This window comes from Martes martes (assembly GCF_963455335.1).
Source record: "Martes martes genome assembly, chromosome: 6".
Classification (NCBI taxonomy): Eukaryota; Metazoa; Chordata; class Mammalia; order Carnivora; family Mustelidae; genus Martes; species Martes martes.
Window position 1 is genome coordinate 96,104,532 of NC_137893.1, and position 26,579 is coordinate 96,131,110.

General features: G+C 36.2%; 1 protein-coding gene across 2 annotated transcripts in view; it reads left to right on the forward strand.

The window, feature by feature from the left end:
- Positions 1-26,579, forward strand: part of TFAP2D (transcription factor AP-2 delta) — a gene marked incomplete at both ends in the record, with an annotated part of 53,470 nt that overhangs the window by 16,799 nt on the left and 10,092 nt on the right. For both annotated transcript variants that reach the window (XM_080806621.1, XM_080806620.1), the window contains 2 exons: positions 11,793-11,934; positions 16,935-17,048. In XM_080806621.1, the coding sequence (XP_080662747.1) occupies positions 11,793-11,934; positions 16,935-17,048 (256 nt within the window). The remainder of the gene's footprint in view (positions 1-11,792; positions 11,935-16,934; positions 17,049-26,579) is intronic.

The window sequence follows — 26,579 nt, forward strand, 5'->3', positions numbered from 1 at the left end:
CTTCCCTAAAACAATTGAAACTCAGTCTCTAGGGGGGTATGACCCAGACATCTACACTTCTTTTTCAACTCCCCAGTGAATCTAATGTATAATGAAGTTTAAGGATCATTGGTCTAAATGTTTCTTGAGATCCTTTCCGCTTCCTAGGATGCACTGACTGAATTCTTGTGAGATTTGTAACTGGTGTGAAAATTAAAGGCCCTAAGAAAGACCATTTTCTGTGGTGTCCATGAATATCCTGGCTAATAGAAGCTGAAGAGCCATACTTGAAAGGGTATATTCACAAACCTTCTTACTGATTTTTATGGAGGGCAAGCACCAAAGTATTCTGAGTGGGAATTCTCAGCCTGTGGGAACAGAGGAGGTGAAAGTTAAATATGTGAACCCCTGGGGTGATCTTCATGGCACCACAGAAATATCTAACTGTGTTCTCTGTTCTTCTGGCTTGTGTTCATGGAGGAGTCACAATTAGCCTTGGCTGACGAAACCCAAGATTTAATTCTTTCCAGATACTTTAATTGGATCCTTTTGAAATCCCCCAAATCGTCATGATACGGAGAAATACTTCTTTTTTGTTTAGTTCCAGCCTGTGATGGAGCTGAGGAAAAGAACTTTAGAGGCAAAGGACGTCTTGCATCCCTCAACTCCCCACATATTATAACCCACAAATGCACACGCACACTTTCTCTCTGTCTGTCTCTCTCTCACACACGCACTCTTAAAAGTTTTATTACAGTGTGTCATATTCTCTGATTTTTATTCTGTTCCATATTTTTGTGTTCTTTCTAATACTGATGATAAACCACCTGAATTTATTTCAAGACTCACCCTGAGTCATGACACACAGTTTAAAAAACTACAAGTTGTCTGAGGACACGGAGAAAACCTCATACTCGAAGAACAGGGACATTCCATCTAAATTAAAATAGGCTTTATTTTATCCCTGGCTGACAGCAAAAGCAGTTTCAGAATTGAGGACTCTCCTGTATATTTTTATTCCCACATTTTGGTTGGGTTGGTGATGACAGCCGATGGCCTTCTCCAGCCACCAAGATGCCATTTTCTTTCTGCATTAGGGTCATAGTCATTGGAATCGTGTAGATGATGCTGGATGGATACAAAATAACAGTGACTCAATTTGGATTTATCAAGCCCCTGGAAGATTGACAGTTAATGCTTCTCTTCAGTACTTTTGGAAACTTGATCTTTTTTTAACTAACATGGGTCTGATTCAGTTCTTTCAGATTTTGTTTCGCTTGTGTAGTTTTAAGTGGTAAATTAAAGCTTTCCCATATTTACCAGTTGGTGTCCCTAAGACTTTGAGTTGAGCCTGTCTTTGAGTGATACTTTTCTTCTCTTTCTATCAAACATATTTTGTAAGAACCAGCAATATTTCAGGTCGATTTTTTCAGAAATTCCAAAACTAGATTCCTAGTCATCAAAAAATGGTCCATTGGCTTTCTTATAAATCTGTGGTCTTATGGGAAGGAATAGTATTTTTCTAACCATTTTTATTGATATCTCCTTTTTACCTCCTAGATTTTCTGCAAAAACCCACATGTATATTTGAATACTCATACCTAGTAATTTAGCTTCTCTTAAATGGCTTTTTTTAAAGTTTGTATTTTAATTTGTTAGTTAAGTTACAGTATAATATTAAGTTCAAATGTGCAATATAGTGATTCAACAAATCCATACATCACCTGGTGCTCATCATAGTAAGTGCCTTCCTTCATCCCCATCGCCTATTTCCCCCATCTCTCCCCCGACCCCTGTAACCCTTGGTTTGTTCTCTATAGTTAAGAATCTGTTTCTTGGTTTGTCCCCTCTCTCTTTTTTTCCTCCCCCTTGCTCATTTGTTTTGTTTCCTGAATTCCACATCTGAGTGAAATGATACGTTATTTGTCTTTCTCTGACCGACTTATTAACCCCAGCGTTCTCCATGTCATTGCAAATGGCAAGATTTCATTCTTGTCTATGACTGAATAATATTCCATTATATATACCACAGCTTCTTTATCCATTGATCAATCAATGGACACTTGGACTGTTTTCCTATCTTGGCTATTGTAAATAAGGCTGCTATAAACATAGGGGTGCATGTATCCCTTTGAGTTAGTGTAAATACCCAGAAGTGTGATTGCTGGATGGTAGGGCAGTTCTATTTTTAATTTTTTAAGGATCCTCCATACTGTTTTCCACAGTGGTTCCACCAGTTTGCATTCCCACCAACAGTGTACCAGTGCTCTTTTCCTCTATGTTCTCTCCAACACCTGTTGTTTCTTGTGCTGTTGAATTTAGCCATTCTGAAAGATGTAAGGTGATATCTTACAATGGTTTTGATTTGTATTTCCCTGATGGTAAGTGATGATGGACATCTTTTCATGTGTCTGTTAGTCATCTGGATGTTTTCTTTGGGAAAATGTCTATTCGGGTCCTCTGCCCATTTTTAAATTGGATTATTTGTCTTTTGGAGTTTGAGTTTTATAAGTTCTTTATATCTTTTGGGTACTAACAATTTATCAGATATGTCATTTACAAATATCTTCTCCCATTCTGTAGGTTGCCTTTTAGTTTTGTTGATTATTTCTTTTGTTGTACAACTTTTTATTTTGATATATCTTAAATGTCTCTTAAGGCCCTTGATTAAGACTCTTATAGAGTTATTTCTCAAACATTCTGATGGTCCAATGCTATATTATTAGCATTAAATCACACACCCCACACCATCCCCATTTTGCTACAGGACTTGAGCATAAGTGAGATAATATCTAACTGGCTTTATTTCTCATACACCAGACTTAAAAATAAATTTCATGAAGATCAGCTTTCCATGATGTTACCATACTTGTCAGGCCTTTTCTGAGGAAGACTTGAATACAGCCTTGCCATTGTTTCTATTTTGGTAGAATTTTTTTTTTTTTAAAGGGTAGTTCATGGAAACTCTGGTAGGCATTCCATGCAGAAATGATATAACCTTTGTAAAGATCCAATTGGTGAACAGCGAGGTGCATTTTATAATGGACATTGAAATTAGCAAATAAAAACACCCAAACATTGGTTTTTCAAGAACTACCCCTGTCACTGACATAAATAACAGTAGTTTCATTATGATAGTCCAAATTTCCATGCTTGCCTTGGGCTTTTCCATCATTCAGTTTGTAATTGTTTTATAATAAATTTCCTGTGTTTCTTTGAAATGGAGTCACTCTATTGATAGGACCACCCTAACATTGTTCTCAAATCAACATATTGAAGTAATTATTTGGGGATTATTTTAGGAATTTAAGGGAGAGAACTATTTAATGCAAAATTATACTTAAATCACAACATTTGTTACAAATATCATTGTACCTAGTGACCACCAGATGAAGAATTAAAACTGACTTCTTTTCACCTCAACGTTGTTTGAAAAGTGAACATTCTGGTAAGGCAGTTATTTAGAGTGGGGATTTTTTGGGCCCATGTAATGAACATATCTGAGCTAGAATGTGATATGAATATTCGAATCCAGAGTCCTCAGAATGTAATAGTAGATCATTTCCCCTTTTTATCCATCTTTACCGAATGGGTTTTAGATATATAGCTAATGGTTGGAACATCTTCTTCCCCACTTTATCATAAACTTGATGTCCTTTTTGTTTCCCCTTGTTTTAGTTATATTCCTGTGACTTCTCTTTTGTCTCTTTCTGGTTATCTATGACATCAGAGAGATGTTACTCTCCAGAAAATGTGGTGGATTAGAGCTGTTTAACCCAATGCATGTATCTTCCCGAGGAGATCGTGGGGTAATCTCCACCTCTTGTATCGTGGTAATAATTCTATCTTTGGAAAACATTCAAAGAATATGGCCAATATTATTGTTCTGATTCTAATACTCTTACTATATATTTATTATTTATGAATCAGCAGTTTCTGTTAGCTGCCTCCTCTGTATTTTATTCCAGAACAATCTTTGCAGAGTTGGTGGTTGTTAAAATAAACATGAGGAGTCAATGATGTAGTTATTCCTACCCATTGCTCCCCCCTCACTTGACATTTTCCAGGATGGCCAAAGCTACAGAGTGTTGCTGGAGGGAGGTTTTGTGCACCGGAGTGGGGTGTTTTCCTGGGAGAGTTCTGTTGAATTTGGAAAAGTTCATGTAACATTCTCAGGCAACACCAGGAGTTCGAAAAGCACCATTTAAGTCCTTAAACATAAATACCTTGACTTGCAGTTTGTTGTGACAGGGGGTAAAATCCTGTGTGTGTGTGTGTGTGTGTGTGTGTGTGTGTGTGTGTATTTCAAAACTGTGGGGCAGAGAAGGATGTAAATATACACCAGCAAAAGGAAAGGGATCATTTAGAAATATTGTAAATAATTTCCATTCAGGATTCAAAGGATTTTGAGTTTAAATCCTTCTTTGTTGTTGTTTCATTCTTTAGTTTCAAAAAATATAACCTTCCAGACCCTGCCCTCCACATCTTCACATGAACTAGTTGTCCCGCATGACCTAGATGTATTTTCCCTTGGGCAAGTACGCCTCCCAAGCGCCCAATAAAGTCATTGTTGAAATTTTGTCAGACTTTGAGGTGGTTACTTAACCTGACTCAGCTTTATTTTCTTAGTTTATAAATAAAGATAATATCTATAATGGTTAGGATAATGTTAGTTATTATAACAGTTAATTCCCAAATTATCAATGGTTTACCATGATAGAAGCTTATTTCTCTTCATAGTCTGATGTGGGTGTACCTCACCAAGGGCCTTTTCTCACAGTTTCAGTCAAGGACGCAGAGTTCCTCCCTCAGTAACTATTCCCTTCTCTAGGTCCTCGGAACCCCATTCATTAAGCTCACAATAAAGAGAGACATGGTGGCAGAAGTACAGAGCTTCTTACCCACTTGGCTGAGTCCTGCCTGCCGTTGCCCACTTTGGTCCATTTCACTTCTCAGTCTTGCAGGCTGTGCTGCTCACTTAAAAACACAACCTCTGTGTTACTTCCCTCGTGATTTTTTCTTCTTCTTTCCATTATTCTCTCTTTCAACATATATGCCTTGACTAAAGTGCTTTTCAAACCCTCCGTTTCTTCTTTATTTCCATGATTTAGATTTATCAAAATTCATAGGCATTTTAATAAAAGTACAGAGTGTAGATCTTCCTACTGATGTCTATATCCTGCTGAAAAGCAGTGGCAGTTTTAGAATTGTTTGTGTTTTAATTTACAACAAATATTTGAGTTTAAAATGAAATCTCTCTAAGAATGGAGTCAAAGAGTAATTTTACTTTTGAATTAATATAATTTTAAGTAGATAATTTATTCAGATATTAGAAGAAAATTTAAAAGTTACAAAAGAGCATACAGTGAAATATTTGTTTTTCACTCTATTCCCTAGTTGTCCAGTTCCCCTCCTGGCAGAAAACAAATGTTCTGTTAAACAAATGGTTTCTCTATTTCCTTCCAAGGGTGTGTGTGTGTGTGTGTGTGTGCGCGCGCATGTGGGATTTTTTAATTTTTTAAAGAAATTATAGTATTCTGTACACACTATTCTACTGTTGGGTTCTTTTTTTCACATCTTATAATAATGTTTTTTCTCAGGGCTTACAAGTTGTCCATTCCTTTAAACACTCATGATATTCCTTATTTGAGTGTTTCATAATTTATTTAACCAGTTCCCTGCTGAATATTATATAGATGTTTTCAATCTTCAGCTATTACAAATCGTGCTATAATGAGTAACCTCACAGTTACATAAATAATTCTGCAGATAGGCAACTTTCGGATTTTTGCTAATCTGATGGGTTAAAAAAAAAAAAAAAAAGGCCTACCTCGGTTATGAAGGAGGTTGAGCTGAGTATTCCTAGAAGAATTTAAAGAGCTTCGCTGCCTGTTCATTTACTTTGTCCTTGTGGGATATTTTTAAATATTTTTCTTATTGATTAGTAAGTGCTCATTATGTCACAGGAAGCTGGCTCTGTGTCTCTGATCTGCATTGCAAGGCCTCCCAACCACTAGCTTTGGTTTGTCTGTTTGCCGTTATGAGTTTTCTGTTGGTTCGCTTATTTGTTTAGATCTATGTCTTACAGAATTTTTGGTATGAGTATAATCATATGTCTCATATATTTTATATCATAGTTTTTAGTTTTACTTATAATATTTTAAAAGACTTTTTTATCCCCAGACTGTAAAAGAATTCTGTCATGTTCTAATTACTTTGTGGCTCTACCTTTTATGTTTAAATTGTTGATCCATCTGGACCTTGTTGTTAGATGCATGGTATAGATCCAATTTTATTTGCTTATTTCCAGATGGCCACCCAGTTGTCCCAACACCTTTTCTTGAAAACCTAACTTTTCCCTACTAGTAAAAGAAAAGCAAGCTTCATTTCACACTATATCTCTCTGTACACATACACTTTTTCAGTAAACTGATTTCATTTCCTTAACAGTGCTGTTTCTCCTTCTACCATTATATTTCAGGTTTTTTGTTTTTATTTTTTTAAACATTTATTTATTTATTTAAAGTGGGCTCCATGCCCAGTGTGGGGCTTGAAATCATGACCCTGAGATCAAAAGTTGAATGCTCTATCAACTGAGCCAGCTGGGTTCCTCTCCTTTTTTTTTTTTAAATTTCTGTTTTGTTTTTAGAGTTTATACTATGTCAGCCAAGTAAGGCAGAACACTTAATGCAAAAGCCCTGATAGACAGAGGTCTTTACAGTTTAAAATTGACTTTATAGTGACTGCTTTCCTTTTGTGTAAGTCACAGAATTCTTGTATTTCATGACGGTGTACAATTAATCCCTACATAACACTTTCCCTTCACCTTGGGACAGTAGTTCTTAATGTTGGCCTGAGATTACTTCAGGAGTTTCAAAACAGGCAAATACCCTGAGACTGATATGGAGTGACACCCAGACATTAAAAACAAAAACACAAACCCCAGGTTATGGGAGCAGCAAGTGTTGAAAAGTATAGATATAGTCTATTTTATAAAATGGTTCCACTGATAGAAGGATATACTCTATTTTTGTGGATCTTCTAGAATGAACTATATGTTCGTTCTTTCTACCAATTCTCTGTTCTAGTTTTTCACCATTTTCATTAGAAGTCTTCACAAGACTATTGTTGTAATTAACCAATAAGATATTTCAAAGCTTTTTCACGTGACAGATGTTTACTGAGTACCTATTTTTGAATCGGGGCTGTGCTAAGTGTATGGTGTGGGATGGGGTATACAACTATTGCTTTGAAAAACAAAGCGTTATTTAAACAAAATCATCATTAAACTCGGGAACCACTGAATTATAAGACAATTACTTATACCATAGGTTGTATTATATGTAGTGATATAGAGTACATTCCTTTCCGAATAGTTTGGCTAACATATAATATATTAATTTTGTCCTTCAGCTCTAGGGTTTACTATGGCTTGGTATTACAGTTTATTTAATAGAGTATCTTATCCAGGTTTAAAAATATTCTCAAATTTGCTTTTTTTTTTTTTTAAGATTTTGTTTTTAAGTAATCTCTACACCCAGTGTGGAGCTCGAACTCACAATCTTGAGATCAAGAGTCACATGCTCTACTGACCGAGGAAGTCAGATGTCCCTCAGATTTGCTTTCTAATAGGTACTTCTTAGACTAATCCCACAAATAGATTTCAACGTGCTAGTTTCCCATACATATAAATAAAATTGAAATCATAGACATGTGACTAGAGGTTAACACATATGAATCATTGCTTTTATCTAATAACATCAGGTATTGCGATACTAAGTTAAACAAATTGTTCTTAAGGCAATACTGTTACAGTGACAGTTGACAAGAATCATTTGGTAATCAAAATATAGAAGTATCCTTTAGTGCAAATTAGTGTATTAGATGTTGATTTTTCATTGTCTGAAGTACATTTTTCCCTAAAATACAACAATTCTAAAGGAAGGGAAAAATCCTTAGCAACATAAAAGGTTGACAAGCGGATATTTATTTCTATTTAAAAATACATTTAAGGGAGTCTGGGTGGCTCAGTGTGCTAAAGCCTCTGCCTTTGGCTCAGGTCATGATCTCAGGGTCCTGGGATCGAGCCCCACCTTGGGCTCTCTGCTCAGCGGGGAGCCTGCTTCCCCCCACTCTCTGCCTGCCTCTCTGCCTACTTGTGATCTCTGTTTGTCAAATGAATAAATAAAATCTTTAAAAATAAATAAAATAAATAAATAAAAATAAAAATACATTTAGATCTTCTTGTAAAATAGTGTAGGAGCCCAGAAACTCAGTAAAACAGGTGATCCAGAAAACATTTTCCCATTAACTTTCTCCTTCTAGGCTGCATCAGTGATGTTCATTTAAACTTTTCTTAATATTTTCCCCTAGTTGTTCACTTTTTGCTTTTGAGTAAAAAATGAGTGTCCTGACCTCAGGGAACAAATTCTTTTTTATGCTCATCTCATATTCTGTAATTTTACTTCTGTTAACTTTTTGAGAGAGTTACTCAGTGTGTCACCTACTGCTGATGTTAGCATTGGAAAAAAATGAATACTTCTTAAGGGTTTCTATTTTTTTTTTTTTTTTTTGGAAAGGGAGAAAAGGACTACTTAGCTTATAGACCCTAAAGACTTGCACTTAACATACTCTTATACAAACAATGACCCTAACCCCAAACATCTATCCTACATCTAAAATAGCCTTGAAATAACACAATATAAGGTGGTCATCCATGCTGAAGTCAGTGTATTGACCGGTCGTGTGAAAAAGGGTGGAAGATCCTGGTTGGTCAAGTGGCACGGTGCATTAAGATTTCAAAATGACTTAAACCTGTTTTGCAAACAAAAACTAGGGCATCCTACCTCATCTTACGAGGCTTTGAGGTGACACGGCAGTATTTGCCATATGGAAACAGAAGGAAAAATGTTCTCAGCCCTTCCTGAATCACTCTTCTACCACAGGTTACTGTACCTGCTTTTGCCCTACCACAGAGACACAGAAGCTCATTGATCTTTACCTTCACAAATCAGTCAGATCCCCTAGAATCTTATTCACACGCTTTTTTAAAAAACATTTTTTTTAGAAAGGTTTATTTCTTTATTTGCAAGACAGAATGCTCACGTCCAGGCAAGCATGTGAGCTGGGGACAGGAGCAGAAGGAGAGAATCTCAAACAGACTCGCCACTGAACATGAACCACCACCCCCCCCCCCACGTTGTGGGGCTCTATCTCATGACCCTCGAGATCATGACCTGAGTGGAAACTAAAGAGTCTGATGCTTAACTTACTGAACCACCCAGGCTCCCCTTCACATGCTTTTTATGATCCTAAAATTTCTATTTTTCTTAAACTTGTTCACTCTAAGATACAGAATTTAAATACAGATGTGTCCTACTTGCTGGATATCATATGTATTTTAATTCATGGATTCATTTATTCATTCGTTCTTGGGTCCTCATACACAAAGCTTTTGTGGCATGGTACACCTATTTTAACTACGTATCAGAGTGCCTTCACTTGCCACTTTTTTTGATGTAACATAGCTATACATCCAGTAACAATGTTACATTGCAAGCAAGAGAAAGCAGTAAACAGAACTAAGGGAAGGAAGGATATGGCTGTCAGTGTAAATGTAAATAGCAGCTGTTCCATTCAAACTGTTTCAAAAACTACACACGGTGAGAACTTTGCATATAATGGACCAGAGTCAGGTTTTAGCATTAAATTTAGGAGACATGCAGCCACCCTCCCATTTGCACTGTTTCACTTCTCCCACTACTGCACAAGCAGTAGAGGACAAATATATATATAATAGTGTCTGTGAAAATGCTTTCCAAATATCTTTCTGTGACAATATTATAATATGCAGATATATCAATATCCATAACTCAACACAATGTACAAAGATGACACTGCGAATGGGTTATTGTGTGGCAATATACTTGTATAGTATATTTACAAGATACTTGTAAATCCCAAGATCACATGAGCTTATCCTCTGTCATGTGTTAGGGTCACTGCTTTAGACTATATGCCTCAAATTTGAAATGTCTTGAATTATCTCCTTTCTGTCATTTTTCTAGCAAAAGTGACCGTCCTATATGGCATTACAATGTCTTTTTTTTTTTTTTTTAAGATTTTGTTCATTTGTTTACCAGAGAGAAAGTGAGCATAAGCAGGGAGAACAGCAGGCAAGGGGAGAAGCAGGCTCCCCACTGAGCAGGGAGCCTGATATGGAACTTGATCCCAGAACCCTGGGATCATGACCTGAGCCAAAGGCAGACACTTAACTGACTGAGCCACCCAGGCATCCCACAATGCCTTTTTTTTTTTTTCCAAAAAAAATCTTTGTGCCATTTTTCTGTCAAATATGCATACATTTTCTTTCTCAATCGGTTAGGGGTATAAACTGCTAGTTATAAGCCCTTTAAAAATATTTCCTGTACATTGCAGCTTTATCTAAAACTGTGACCCTTCAATAACCAGCACTACCCAAACTCCTCAACATAGGGACCCTCTGCATGTAGTTATGCCCTCTTCCTATTTAGAGTGGATGACTAAGAAGGATGTTTCCTACCACGTGAATATGTAAATCTTAACTAAAAACTGGCCACTGCTTTGAAATGGGGGGGGGGGGGTGTCATGATCCCTAATTCACAAATCATTATCTGATCTAATTCCCCATGTTGACCACCTTTTCCCCCTTTTAACATCAGTAAAACATTTTCTCTCTAACACTCACGTGATGCTTGTAGTACAATAGCTTGTGTTATAAATAATAACAATATAAAGTCAGTAAACATGAGCAGATGATAGTGCTCATATAGGTTGCTGCGTAAATTAGAAAGTGCTACTAAGGTGTTTTTTGCTACTGTTATGGGGGTGGTTGTTGTTGTCCTAGAAACAGGGACGGCCCTTTTATATCCCTCATTACTCCTACATATGCACTGCACCTTGAGCAAGGTAGGAGCTCAGTATATGTGCAGTGAAAGCTTGTTTTTGTTTTTGTTTTGTTTTTTTTAAGTTTTCGTGCTCAAGTGAAATTTGGCTTGAGCTTTAAAACTACTATTGTTTTCAAGATTGAACTTTATCACCAAACCTTACTTGGCGGATAAGCCATTTTTACCTCATTTCTTATCAATTTATTCAGGTTTAAGATTTTTGTGGAAGACTAAAAGTTATTTATGATTTTACTATACTTAAAAAGCACTGTGTTTTTATTAGTGTGCATAAGAAGCATTTCACACTGCTAAAAGGTACTGAAGACTGCCATGAAGCCTGATATGCCGGTACTATGATCATAGAATATTGCATCCTTGTAAACAGAGCAGTATGAAATAGATAGAATTCATTGTTCTCCCCTTTCCAAAGTGTCCCAGGTTCTTTGGAAATTTACTTGGACCCTTTGTCAATATTCTGATAGATCTCCTGGGAAAGATATCTGAATGTTTCAAATACACTAAGGTTAGACTTTAGGTAGATCAACAACAGAACGGCAAGTCCATGGAGATTTTCCCTCTGGCATTAACCTGTAGGATCTGAGAAACTAAACTGGTCTCGAGGAAAGTCAAAACTCCTAGATCATATTCTTGTTTCCCCACAGTTTTTCACACGCCCCTGCCTGGTAAGTAGCTTCTCTGTTCCTCAGTTTCTCCTCCTCCTACTCTATCCCCCACCCCAAAAGTCTTTTCCCTAGTATTATTTAGAATAAATAGGAAAAGAGGATCGATCTGACCACAAGGAAGGGGGAGGCTTGAGGGAAATATAAAGTGTTACTCTTACTGAGTTTAGACATTTGTGGAAAACTGACTTTTATTGTCTGCCAACAGGGGAAGCTTTACACTTGGCTCGGGATTTTGGCTACACTTGTGAAACAGAGTTTCCAGCCAAAGCTGTAGGAGAACATCTTGCCAGACAACATATGGAACAGAAAGAACAGACAGCAAGAAAAAAGATGATCCTAGCGACCAAGTAAGCAGAATGGGGAGCTCTGTATGCCTTCTCTCAGCTTTTCCATGTTCTTTGAGTGAGGGAAAGAGTCTAGAAAGTACCAGCTCTCTAAAGCAGGGGGTCTCACGTTTCAGCAGCTAGATATATTACACAAGGACACACCTTTAGCCCCGGTCTTGTGCCATACCATAGCAAGATTTACAAACTGCCTTTGTTTAGTGATGATGAAAGTTTTTAGAAAACCTCTTCAGAATATGCAGGCATTCTTAGGAGAGAAGTATGTTTAGGAAATGCAGATTTCAGGCAAATATGTCATTAGCTTCTATGTGATTTGGTCTAAACCACTCACTGCACCTTAATACATGAGGGTGAAGATCTCTAAACACTGTGAATGTCTGGAGAATATGACAAAAGAGGACCCAGGTGTGTGAGAGGTAACACAGAGTCCTCTAGGACCAAGGATCACCATCAGAGCCCCCATCTTTTCTGGTGTATAATTAAGCAAATAATCCCTATCCTGCCCCACCTGCAGTGGTGATACTGTCAAAAAGAAAAGGTATCATGTATGAGAAAGCTTCTGAAAATTGTAAAAAGTCCAGCAAAAATGTGAATTAAAATAAGGACAGGTGACGTAAGAAAGGGGAAGCTTGCATAAGATGAGTTCAAACTCCCTCAAACTTGACAGTTCTTTGATAAGGAATGGAAGAACTACCATAGATGGTGTGAAAATCCAACAAAATAGTCAAGCAGTGCTGCAAGTCATGTTCAAATTTTTAGAGAAAAATCTTTCAGACAGTAGCTAATTCTTACTCTCTTCTCTTTATTAAAATAAGTTATGCTACATATTAGACTTAATAATCTTGCTAATTTCCTAACTGTATATTCAGACTTTAGAACTAATAGTCCCAAGTGGGTTAAACTGTCATCTCCAAATTAGTTTCTTATTTGGGGAAAACTTGCAAAGAGAAAGTATAAGGTAGATCACATTAAAGACATTGCTTCTTAGAAACTGATGGAAAAAGACTTCACAACAGGTTAGCTAAAATCTAAATGGCCTCAAAATGCATGAAACCAAAACTAAATATTTCTTCTACCAACTTCTAATGTCACATAGGTCTTTTTGTGTGTTTTTACAAGTTTAAGGGCTTAAATGGGATACCTGCCGCCCAACAGGCCTGCCCATGATACTGAGTCCCTTATTTGGGATTGGTGCTGCTTGTGGCTGCACTGTTTGGGTTTGGGATATACCTGTGTATTACTCTTCTGAGAATAACTTAGATGGTTCATCTTGCCCCAGAGAGAAGGAAAACAAAAGGTGGTGGCAAAAGGAGAAAAAAGGTAAAACAAGGAAACAAAAGGGAAAGGAACAGCTGAGAAAGAAAATGAAGTCAGGTATAAAATGTGGATTTAAGATTTTGGAATAGACCTTATTATGTGCTGAAAACTTGCTGTTAGAAAGAGCTGAACCTGGATTTTTTGTGTGGCTTATCTCCTGGGGGATCTTTTCTTCGGTTTTGCTTCTGCTCTTACCCCCTTGCACAGGAAGACCCAGAGGGGTCTTCATCAGTAATATTTTAGTTTCTCCAGGAGGAACAGAAAGTACACGTAGTCAGTTTGAATCCTCAGTATCATCTCGGGAGAACTATAAAGACGTGTTCAGATCAAGAGAAGAATACACTGATAGAAGTTAGATAGTGTCCTGCAGGTGTTTCCAAAGCACGGTATCTTTCTAGTCAGCAGGATTATACAGATTTTTCCAATATGTATACCCATAGGACACCTCTGAATGACACTGTTATCCCCAGATATGCATTATCCAAGAGAAGTCACCTTTATATTTTCTACCTCAAAATTAGTTGGTTGTAGTTTCATCATGCATATTCTAAGGCTTTCACTCCCTAATCTAGAGCAGTCCTTCTTTTTGTGCCCCTTACCCCATGAGGGTTCCATAGCTGCCCACCTCTACCGCCCACAGCAATACCGCCATTAACATTCAAGTACCCATTTTCTTGAGAGTTCCCATAACTCTGTTTAAATGTCTGTACATTCAAATTGATGCAGAGATTTTGTTTTCATAAGTCCAATGTTAGAACTTGAGGGGATTAAGAGAAGTATTTTCATATTTGCCCAAGTTGTGCTGAGATGTCTATTTTACAGTAGTGGATTCAACTTGGGAGTAGTATTTTCCTTTTGCCTAGGATCTCAAAAATATCTATTTTTAGATGGTATTTAGGACTTTGGTTTCATAAAATATTGTGAGAACAGAGAACATGTACTTTTCTTCAATCCTTCTGCCTATAGCTGGACATTTGTAAACCATTAAATAATCAAGAATTGGGCTCACTGATTCCAATAACCTTATTTTATATGAGTAAATAGGTCATAAACATCTAGGAATTAGGAGAGAGCCTGTATAATTTTTCTTTGTCTTTTTGGTTGTGTATATCCATCCCATCTTCTTATTGGACAATGTGAAACAAGAATGAGAGACTGTGTAGTCATAACAAATATATACAAGACAAGGAATCATCAATGTAAGTGGATAAGTTAAGGGATGTGTAGGAATAACAAGCTTTTCCTGCAATATATGAATGGATCCAATATGTGTTCTGAGCAGTTTCTAATTTTCTAATAGTGAAGTTTTGGATATTTTCAATTAAAATCTTCAACATTGAAATTAAGTAGCCTACATGGATACCCATGCATTCTAGTTAGCTCATCTTTGTTCACAAGACTGTGACAATTGCATCAAAAATACGTATGAATTTCAAAATCTTTGGATAAGAGATCCAATAACTGATCTGCATTGTTGGATTGACTTACATGTTTCTCTTTTACCTCTATGAATAACGGATTCAGTTGTATTTAATTGTGTTGCCAACTGTATAATTAAATGAAAGGCCTATTGACTAAGAGTAGAGCCTCCTAATTCCTCTTAATTTCTTGTGTTTTGTTGATTAACCGAATATCTTGGTGCAATTAGACAATTATATAGAAAAGACAGAAACTGAATTAGACCATTTTTTGAATTCTAAAAATGTACTGGACAAAACATTTGATTCATGGAAAACACATTAAACTTCTTCATTGAATTTAGAACTAAATATGCTTAACATTTGATCTGCATTAAGGTAAAGCAGAATCATTAACATATTTTAATTTTTACCATAACAATAGTTGTCAAAAAGGGAAACACAGAACTTGAAATTCAGACATCAGCTTAAAAATTATGTCCTTAAGGACAGTGACGTAAGTGATAAAGTTAGAATTTATGATTCACTGAAGATCATCTTGTGTTACATAATTCATAATGTGTCATTTTGTTTTGAGAAATGAGTATTTCTTATTGTAGTTTTATAAATAAAATTTAAAATAAGGATGAGACTAGTCATAAAAATAATAACTCCGTAACTGTCATAATGAGACGATGATCATAATTGCCCAAGGGGAGTCTACAAAATTGTCATCTGTTTTTAAGTCAAGAAGCTGTCCTAAATCAGTGAGTTAAGAGCAGTGGAATCAAATACCAGAGGTCGAGAATTCTGGAACTTCTCCCAGTACGGCTTCCTTTATAGCGTAGCTGAATTGCTTAGCACAAGTTCAATTTTTCCACACTTGGCCCTTTCCTCATTTCTTCATCAACTTTAAGTTTATTATAATTTGCTATATTACTTATACAGTATAAGGATGTTGATTTGCCAGCTTATAAATTAATTTATTCAATCATCCAAATAATTCCAATATCATACCACAAGAACTAAAACAATGTTTCAACATTTGAATTTTTAAATATATTTTAATCTGATATAAAATTAAAGGACTCATCTTAAATAGCTCCAATATTTTTTTATAATAATGGATCCTACTGATGATCTGCCAAATAGTAATTCCTGTTGCCAGTCTGAAAAATGATAGCATGAATCTGGACTTAAAATTTTATTTAGAAATTTCCTAAAAAATAAAGATAACAGTATATCTAACTCTATTCAGTAACACAAAGTAACAGATAATGATGCCCTACTAAATGGCATCATTTGATGCTACCGACTGACATCAAAAACTTAGTTTAAATTGTTATAAATCTGAAAGTCAATCAACTAAGTCTAACTCAGAACAGAAAAAATGATAAATTCAGATCAAATATTCTCAATGAACATATACACGTGGAGTTGTTAAAAGTATGCATTAAGATGCTATATCTCAGAGACTAAAACATTAGCTGGAGGATATGGAGGATCCTGTTTGATTTAGAGCAGATCAGGGCTCTTTCTGGTTTTTTGTTTTTCCTCTCCTTATGACCCGCTTTTACTTTCAACTGGGTTCACAATGAAAAGGGCAATTTCTGTGAACTCACACTATCTGAAAATAACACTTAAGGGTACCTTTTGCAAGAAACCATATTACATGGGACATAACAATCATTTTTGTGAAGCTAGTGGGCTGAATTGTAGTAAATGATTTTGTACTTTAAATAGTAAAATATGAATTCAGTTCACAGGAGTCTAAATTCTAATGAAATGCTGGGAAACAGGATTTTCCAAAGTCTGCTTGAATCATGGCCTTGAAAGGAAACTGTAACTTGATTTAAACTTTTTACAAATGTGATATCCCCCCCAAAACTCATATTTTAATTTCTTAAAATACAATGGTTCAATGTAATCCTTTCATATAGATTTCTTTATGCTGAGGTTGATCTGTGAATATTCACCTTAAAAATGAACACAGTTTTGTCAATGCTCATGGGCTGTTGATCACTTCCAAAATTTTTACAGTTTTCTTATACTTTGGGAGCAAAGTTACCATTGTGAACCTCATCTGTATGTTGTAGATGGAACTTTGGAGGTTGCTTTATGAACATTAACCTCATCCTCTTTTAGTTAATTAATTAGTTAATTAATTAATTATAATTTTTTAATTTCATCCCCTTTTAAATGAGAAAACAAAGTTTTGGTAAATATCATGGGATGAAATTAAAGCCCCATATTAAGAGTTCAACTTCAATGATGAATCTTTTATTTTAGACAAATTTGTAAAGAATTCCAAGATCTCTTGAGCCAAGATAGATCACCACTGGGATCTTCCAGACCCACTCCAATTCTAGACCTTGACATCCAGAGACACCTAACACATTTCAGGTAAGACTGGTTTTCCAATCTCCTCAGACTTTCTTTTAAATTCTTAAATCATCTTTATTAACCCAGACACTTTCGTATTCCTGTCACAGTTCCATTTAAAGATAGCACTTATATATTCATATAGTGACTGACTGGATCTTTTGAAATTGCAAGCATCTAAGATCAAATTATAAAAATAACTAATGCATGAAACATTTTAGATCAGAAAATTTAGCGTCTTTGTGCAATTTGGAGGAAATTGTGACTTTGCAAATGAACAGTAGTATTTCAAGTAATGGCACTTTTGAGTCAGGATTCTGAAATCATTTAAATACTTCTTTATCTTGGTGAGGCACATTGTTGAATGGACAGGTGATATGACACAAACTAATGGACATCGTACACTGATTTTACAAATGTATATTAATAATTTCTGCCCAATTAGAAGCTGCAAATGGCTCTTAAATTAGACCACACACGTATATTTTAAAGCTCCTGGAATGTGTTATTGAAAGCACATTTAATATTTTATTTTCCGAGATGCTTTGGAAAAGAATAGAATATTTTTTTCTGGTTAATTTATACCCTACATGCAATGTGGAAAGGAGGAAGATAATTACTCAGGTAACTTCATTTCAAAGCTCTAAAATTCTAAGCCTTACATGGTATTTCTCATCAGTGTAAAAAATATTTTATCCTCTTTTAACTATCACTATTTGGTTTAAAAAACAATGTTAAGCAGGGCGTCCTGGGTTCAGTTGGCTCACCGTGTTGATCTCAGCTCAGGTCTTGAATTCAAGCCCCCCGTTGGGCTCTGCCCTTGCTTGGAGCCTACTTAAAGCAAAACAAAGCAAACAAACAAATAAATAAAAACAACGTTTAATAAAGACAATTGTACATTAAATTTTAAAATGTTTTCAGTACCTCTCACCAAGGATAATGCTGTCGGGGAGGACACTCCATTATATAAAATAGTAGATACTTTGATGAGTTGGAATTTTATCTGCAACATCAGAGACTTTTAAATAGAGTATTTTATCTTGCATCATGCCACAAGTCTCCTTAAGATGTGGTAGATAAATCTTTGAAGACTAATTTTGGGTTTACTTTCTAAAAATGCACCAGATAGAACAAAAATATATCTCACAGGACTTTTCTCCCAGCACTCAGTTGGGTTAGTGAAAGTGAGTATAATAACACTGGTAGAAATTACAATGCCCAGAAGTTAAGGGGAAGAGGCTTCGAAGTCCATAGAACCATCTTCAAATCCAGACTCTCATTCAGGTGAGCTGGGTAGTTTTGGGGTAACATGCATTCTTTCCAACCCTCAATCTCACTAGCTTTAAATCGAATAAGAACCCTTCCATTATATGACAGTAGTAAGCTAACATGACATAACATATATCGGGGAGCCGGGCTGACTTGTAATTCTGGATCTTGAAGCCATGAGTTCAAGTCCCACCTGGGGCATAGAGCTTTCTTTAAATAAATTAATACGTGAAAAATAAAGTGAGATAATGAATATAAAGTAAGCATTCAGTGAATGATGGGTTGTTTGCTTTGCTGCCAATCAAGGTTTAGAAGGTATGGTTTGCTCCACTGTCCTATCTTTACAAATATTTTTCATATTTTTTATCCACACTAAAAATATTTGTAATTTTTACAGAAGTTCAGTTCTGAACTTAATTTTTATGCAAATTCAAGTCTTGATTTAAGGAAGTTTGTGAAGGGACAAATACACTCTATGGAAGAATTTACTGTTAAAACACAGGGAATTCAGATTTTATATCATAGCCACGAGGTTATTTCCAGTTACAGGTGCCGCAGACTTCATCAGACAGTGAGCTGTCCTTTTTCAGACTCAAAACAAAATACAGCATCAATGTGTAAATTGAATACTAGCGACAGTGTGAAATAAATAGGCAAGCCATGTGTTTGCTCAGCATAGGCACAATCTGCTAATTTATTGATACTTTAGTTAGTTGCCAAATCAATGCCACAGAACTCCTTAAAGAGAAAACTTTGACTTCTAAACTTGAGCTGAGTGTTTCCTTCCTAGGCTTTCTTTGCTTGTATTTACGTCCCCCCTATGCAGAATTTGGTAGTAAGCTAGTCTGGTGTTGTCCAGAAAAGAGCTACATGTACTGAAAATTGCTTCCCCCTCCTCCCATCCTCAGTTAAAAAAGAGATTATATTTTGGGTTAAAACTCTTAAGATTATGTATGGCTGCAGATTCTCAGTCACAGCAATTTGAAATATACAGCCATATGTTAAAAGAATTTAATACTACATGGTATATCTACTTATAAAAGTATCATCTATAAAATTTTGGTATTATTATTTGTATATTAATATATATGGGCATAAATATAATATATTATTATTATGAATATTGTATATTAAGCATTTTGTTATATTATTATTTAAGTATTATAAATATTGTTATATATTAAGTATACTTAAGTACTAAGTATATATTAAGTATCAGAAAGTTATAATTTCCTATTTATTATGCCTTTTTAAGATTTTCCAGATTTTTTATTTGCTTTGCTTTCACTACATTCCAGATTATTTATTTTTTTAATTTTTATTTTTTTTTAAGATTTTATTTATTGATTTGACAGACAGAGATCACAAGTAAGCAGAGAGGCAGGCAGAGAGAGAGAGAAGAGGAAGCAGGCTCCCCGCGGAGCAGACAGCCCAATGCAGGGCTCAATCCCAGGACCCTGAGATCATGACCTGAGCCGAAGGCAGAGGCTTTAACTCACTGAGCCACCCAGGCGCCCTCCCCAGATTATTTATTTTGATGAGATGTTCTGATTTCATAATGGAAGGTAGTAGGATGATAGAAATCACTTAACTAAAATTCACTTTATAGCAAACTTCCTAAATTATATCTTTTTTATTGTGATAATAAGCACTTAACATAAAATTTACCATCTTAACCATTTGTGAATGAACAATTTAGCAGTGTTAAGTACAGGCACATTGTTGTGCCAACAACTCTCCAGGACTTTTTCACTTGGCAAATCTGAAACTCTATAACCATTGAACAATTCCCCATTTCCCCTCCCCCTAGCCCATGGCAGCTCCCATTCTACTTTCTGTCTCTGGGATTTTAACTACCCTAGGTGACTCATGTAGGTGGAATCCTAAAGTATGTCTTTTTGTGACTAGCTTATTTCACTTAGTATAATGTTCTCAAGGTTCATCTGTACTGTAGCATGTGTCAGAATTTCCTTCCTTTTTGAAACTGAGTAATAGTCATTGTCTATATATGCTACATTTGCTTATCTACTTGTTCCTTAATGGGTACTTGGGTTGCTTCTACCTCTTGGCTGTTGTGAATAGTACTGCTATCAAAATGGATATGCAAATATCTCTTTGAGTTCTTGCTTTCAATTCTTTTGGATATATACCCAGAATAGAATTAGTATATTCTATAGTAATTCTTTTTAATTTTTTGAGAAATTGTCATAGACTTATAATACATGAAAGAGATTTTATAATAGAAGATTAAACACAGTACAGGTTATTATCTGGGGTAGTTAGATAATGCGTTCATCTTTCTATCCACAGTACTTGACACATGGTATGTACCCAATTAAATATGTTAGTTGTTTTTCTTAGTGTCTGCACCATTTTACATTCCCACCAACAGGACACAAGGGTTCTAATTCCCCCACATCCATACCAACACTTACTACTTACTGTTTCTATTTTTTTGAAGATTTTATTTATTTATTTGACAAATACAGATCACAAGTAGGCAGAGAGGCAGGCAGAGAGAGAGCAGGAAGCAGGCCCCCTGCTGAGCAGAGAACTCAATGTGGGGCTTGATCCCGGGACCCTGAAATCATGACCCCCGAGCCGAAGGCAGAGGCTTTAACCCACTGAGCCACCCAGGCGCCACTCTATTTTTGTTTTTAATAGCAGCTATCCTAATGGGTATGAAGTGATATCTCATTGTGGTTTTGATTTGTATGTCCCTAGTGATGAATGATGTGAGGCATCTTTACATAAGTCTTTTGACTGTTTCTATGCCATTTTTTGGAGAAAGGTGTATTCAAGTCCTTACCCATTTTTAACCCGGTTATTTGCTTTTTGCTATTGAATTGTAAGTTTTTTATATAGTCTGGATATTAGCCTCTTTTAGATATAGGATTTGAAAATATTTTCTTTCATTCTGTAGGTTGCCTTTTTATTCTGTTGATTATGTCCTTCAATGTACCAAAATTTTTATGTTGTTCATCTTGCCTTTTTTTTTTTTAACTTTTGTTGCCTATGTCATATCCATGAAATCCTTGGCAAATTTAAAGTCATGAAGCTTTCCCCCTATTTTCTTCTAAGAGTTTTATAGTTATAGGTCTTATATTTAGGTCTTTGATGGATTTTGAGTTAATTTTTATATATATAAGGTAAGGTAGATGTCCACTTTCATTTTTCTGCATGTCTTAAACTATGTCCTTTTAAACAAAAGATACATGGTTAACATTTCCAATTAAAACCCAAATCAAAGTCTCCTGATGTATATCAAGTTTAAATGTATATGTCTTTTTTATTTATTTTTTTTTTTACGGGGCATTTATTTAAAAAATCCTCAAAAGAATAGCTTAATAGGACAATAAAGGTCAGTTTGTAGCCTGACCTTGAAAAAGACTTCATTCACACTTTTTAAGTGTAGCCCTTAAACCTGGTTTCACAGCAAAATCTCTCTTGGAGCTTCTTAAAAAAAATCTCAAAGACAGGGGTACACTTTAAAAGTTCTAATTTAGCAGGTCAAGTCTAGCATTGGACTTGGGCATCTGGATTGTTTGCAGAACTCTGAAGTTGGTTCTAATAGTTAGACAGCTTTAGGAACTGCAGCCCTAGGATGTTTCTAGACTATTAGCTTTTTTTTTTTTTTTACTTTAGAAGAAAAACAATTCTAATTCATTTTTAAAGTGACACTGAGAATTACATAAAGTTCTGTCTTGTATACCAATGTATTGAAAGGATTCTACATTTATTATTCTGCTAATAATCTGGGTAAAAATATGTCAGCATGGAATGTGTCTTTCATAATTTCCTACTGATAGCAGTAACTTTAATTTTGATAGAAGGATAAGTTCAAGAGAGAAATGAGCTAGAAAGGAAGCATAACACATTTGACTTTGAAAACAGTCCATTGGCAGAATCTGATTTTTCTACTGTGTTTGCTGAGTTCTGGCTGGGAAAGAAGTAGGGAGAGAGTGTAATCGGATAAGCATAGAGAATGCTCTAATTAGTAGCATTGACTTTTGCTATTATTTTATTTAGTCAAAATATACTTCCCAATGTGGACCACTCGAATTACGCCTTATAGGGTGGTTGATTTGGTACCTCGAGGGCTGTGGCTTCCTTTCAGTCCATTGAATATGACCAGATAAAGCTAGGGAATGATCTGACCTCATAAAGCACAGATAACTACTTCCAGTTTTCTGTGGTAGTTGACATATCTGTGTGTTCTGGGAAACTGTACAGCAGTGACCTTTCTCACAATCTATAGCCTGGAAAGCTGCTTGTTTCCATCAAAATGACAGCAGTCAGGCTTGTTCATTATTTATAATGTACCGAGTACCGCCGAAAGTCTAGAGCACACCGCAGACACTGTAACACTCCTGGAAGGGGGAAGAGAATTGATTGAAATCTGCACAAGACCCCACAGATACAATTCCCAGGAACAACAGTGGCAATTAGACAAAGGTGGTATGGGGCCTCATGGACAGGACAAACTCAGCTCAGACAGAAGCCCAGGGCCCTCATTTTCTGCAATGTTAAGAACTTCCCTGTTTGCGATCTCAAGGAGGTCTTAGCAACTTTTCCCTTCTTGGTCTCTTACGTTCTCATAATCACCTTGAATCTGAAGTCAAGCAAAAACATGTCTGACAATATAAGGAAGGGGAGGGAGTCAGACTATCTTTAATTCTCTGTTCAGAAAAAACAGCCAATCAGAAAAAGTAGGAAGCTTTCTTTCTCAGCACCCACCTTAGGAGCCTGAAATGTGATTGTTTCTTGTATTTTACAGTGGTAATGGCCAGTGGTGCAAAGATTGGGACTCAAGGATTGTCCCATTCTTAGGAATTTGCAATGTGGAGGAAAATTACTTTCAAAAACTTATAATATATGAGAGATTTTATAAGAAAGGATTAAGCACAATACAGGTAATTACCTGGGGTAATTACGAAATGCTTTCATCTATCCATAGTACTTAGCGTGTAGTATATACCTAATAAACATGTTCATTGATGTGGATTATGATAATATCTCTGTTAGGTCCTGGATGTATTCTCCACTGGGTTATTCCCAGGGCCATGATGTTTTAACTGAAGCATGGGTTAGGGAAGTAAAATAATCAATAGGCTTAATTCTTCCCTTTTAGTCAAAAAGTGAATTGACATCATACCTTCTTAGAAATAAACCCTCCTACTCTTCCCATAATTCCTGAAAGCAAGAAATAGATAGGTACTTCCCAGATATCTATGTATTTGCTGGTGATAACATCTTCTTCATTGATTCTCAACGTTGGAAGGTCCCTTACAATTTCCACTCTCCTTCAACATTTGGATCTTCTCTCCAGTGTTCTTGTCAGGTTGTCACCCATTCTGGACTTAAAAACTTTCAATGATAGACTGTTCTTTCATTGCTTACATGTCCTTTCTATCTCTGACAATCTATCTGAAATGCCTTCCTTCCACTGAGGCAACATCTGTCTCCCTAATGTCCCATTCCTTGGGGGCCTTCCATAGTCATTTTAATTCCATTTCCCTCTCAATTTCTGAGACAGCTCTGGTGTCTGAGTTTTCTCTTGCTAGGCCATTCATCCCCCTTTTTTTAATTTTTTTTTTAAGATTTTATTTATTTATTTGAGAGAGAGAATGAGAGAGAGAGAGAGAGAGCACGAGAGAGGGAGGGTCAGAAGGAGAAGCAGACTCCCTGCTGAGCAAGGAACCCAATGCAGAACTCCATCCGGGGACTCCAGGATCACGACCTCAGCCGAAGCCAGTCGCCTAACCAACTGAGCCACCCAGATGCGCCATCCCCCTTTTCATTATGTTCCACATATGACATGAATTCTAGTCAGCTACTGTCTTCTAAGAGCCATATGCTCGGCAGCTGACGTGGGAGAGCACGTATGTCTCTACTTGAAAGCAACCTGTTTGGTTGCCTCTAAGGAGCCTAAAGTGTATATAGATTTTGTTTCTTGTTTTTATTTTTCTCCTTTTAGGAGGATGAGAAAGTGGTAGGGAAGGTAATCAGCAATGGATGATTCTATTAATCCTATGAAATCACTCAGCGTCAGAAGAGAAATGAAGAAATTTCCATTTAATCTCTAATCTCAAAAGAAAACATCATGAAATGAATCATACAACGAGGCTTCTTAGCATGTAAGAAATAAAATTATTAAGCCTCCTTCTGGATGTTCTGCCCATTCAAGAGGACTTCCAGGACCATTTTGTTTAAGAATATTCAAAATAACAGGACTGAATTGTGAAGGAAAAAAAAGTCCTGTATTTCCACTTAAGCTTCTTTATGTAAGATTGAAATTCAACTTTAAAACTCAAACTTCAAAAACTGTGTGGCATTCCCAGGTGCAAAGAAAAACATACCTGTAAATGGTCAGGTCTTATTCACTAGTTAAATACGGATAGTTTCTATTACATAAGAGTAAAAATAGTCCCCTTGAAGTAAAATTTTCACTAGTAAAAATGTCAACTAAAAATAAAACAGGCAACAGTTTTCACCCCCTTAGCAGACAGGTGGAACTATGATGAACTTCTTGTATGAATCTACATTAAGTTACTTACGTTTATTTAACATTAAGCAGGAAATTGAATTAAATCAGTTGCCAATATTTATTGTACTTAACAAGTTGCATGGCACCAAACCAAAAGCTGCAGGAGATCCATGTATAAAAGCATCCCTCGAAGATCACTTGATGACATGTTGAATGATTTTTAGGTGCAGCACACAGGAGACTAGTAATTCAAACAACAGAAATGAGAGGCAACTGTTTCTAACAAGTTCCAAACATGGCACTGTGGAAATAACATGTGTGAATAATTGGGGAATGCATAGTTGGTGAAGAAATTTGGGAATTTAAATAATTTCTGTCTTTGTTGATTGAGCTGTGGATTGGAGGACAGTCTGGAGAGAGAGCACAGGACTGTGGGAAACACTCAGGATGGGTTTCAGGGACCTACCTTGGTGTCCTCTTGGTACCAGTTGATAGTGTGGATTTAGAGGAGACCTTTTACCAGTCTGGCCTCTGTACATTCATCCACATATTGATATAGTTAAGCTGGATGATCTCTAAGGCTTCTTCTAGACCAATGATACTTTACCCCATTCTCCATTCACTGCTCCATGCTAGTTAAATCATTTATGCTGTGTTTCTGTATGATCTCATCTTTTCCTTTTTATATTTTAGAAATCTGTTCATTTTAAAAAGTCAATAATTGGGGCGCCTGAGTGGCTCAGTCAGTTAAGAACCTGCCTGCAGCTTGGGTCATGATCCCAGGGTCCTGGGATTGAGGCCCACATTGGGCTCCCGGCTCAGCTGGGAGCCTGCTTCTCTCTCAGCCCCTCCGCCTTGTTTGTGGTCATGCACGCTCTCTCTCTCTCTTTCTGTCTGAAATAAATAAATAAAATCTAAACCAAAAAAAAAAAAAAAAAAAGAGAGAGCGAGAGAAGTAAAAAGTCAATAATTGAATAGAATTCATCTAAAAAAGCACAAGAGCCCTAAACTCAGCCTTTCCATTCCCTTATTCTGTATAGAAAATATGAATTGCCTGATAGGGAGAAATGTAAGGAGATAGTTCATTTATTCCTAAAATCTGTATTCTTATATGCAAAAGTAGGGTGCAAGTGTTAAAAATGTCTTTACCTTCAAAAAGTTGAATTGAATGTGATTGACTTCGGTGTTTCAAATGTGTGTGCAATGATTATATCCGTAGCCTCCTTTGCTAATGAGCTGGATTGAAGTAAAATGGAATCACAAGGACTCAATCCCCTTTGGGACCTGAGTAAGTAGCTGAGAAGAGCAGGAGGAACATGACTTTAGGGCAGTAGATGGGCAACACATATCCCAATCTGGCAGAGATTAAGGCAGTCATAAATAAACTTCTCCAAAGGGAGGTTTTGAATTTTGTAGAACTCTAGCCCCGTGAGGTACTCCTTGAAAGTGTCTCATGGTCAAGTGTTTTATGGCTCAGGAAACCCTGCCTATTATAATCTGCTTGACATATGCCAGTTACACATTAGCATTTCAAAAACTCCCAGTACCCTTTTTGAATAGAAGAAATACTCAGCCCCATGTTTCCAAAACGTGATCCCAGGAGCTCTTTTTATCTCAGAGTCACTATTAACAGCCCATGAAACTAAGGTTCTACAGAAGTTCTAGGGGAAAATGCTGAAGTTCTTCATTTTGTTTTTCCTGGGAAGGATAGCAGCCTATCCTTCCAAAGAAGGGTTTACTTCTTGGCCCTACGGGAACATACCCAACTTTCTGGCTGCATTTAAATTGAATAGGTA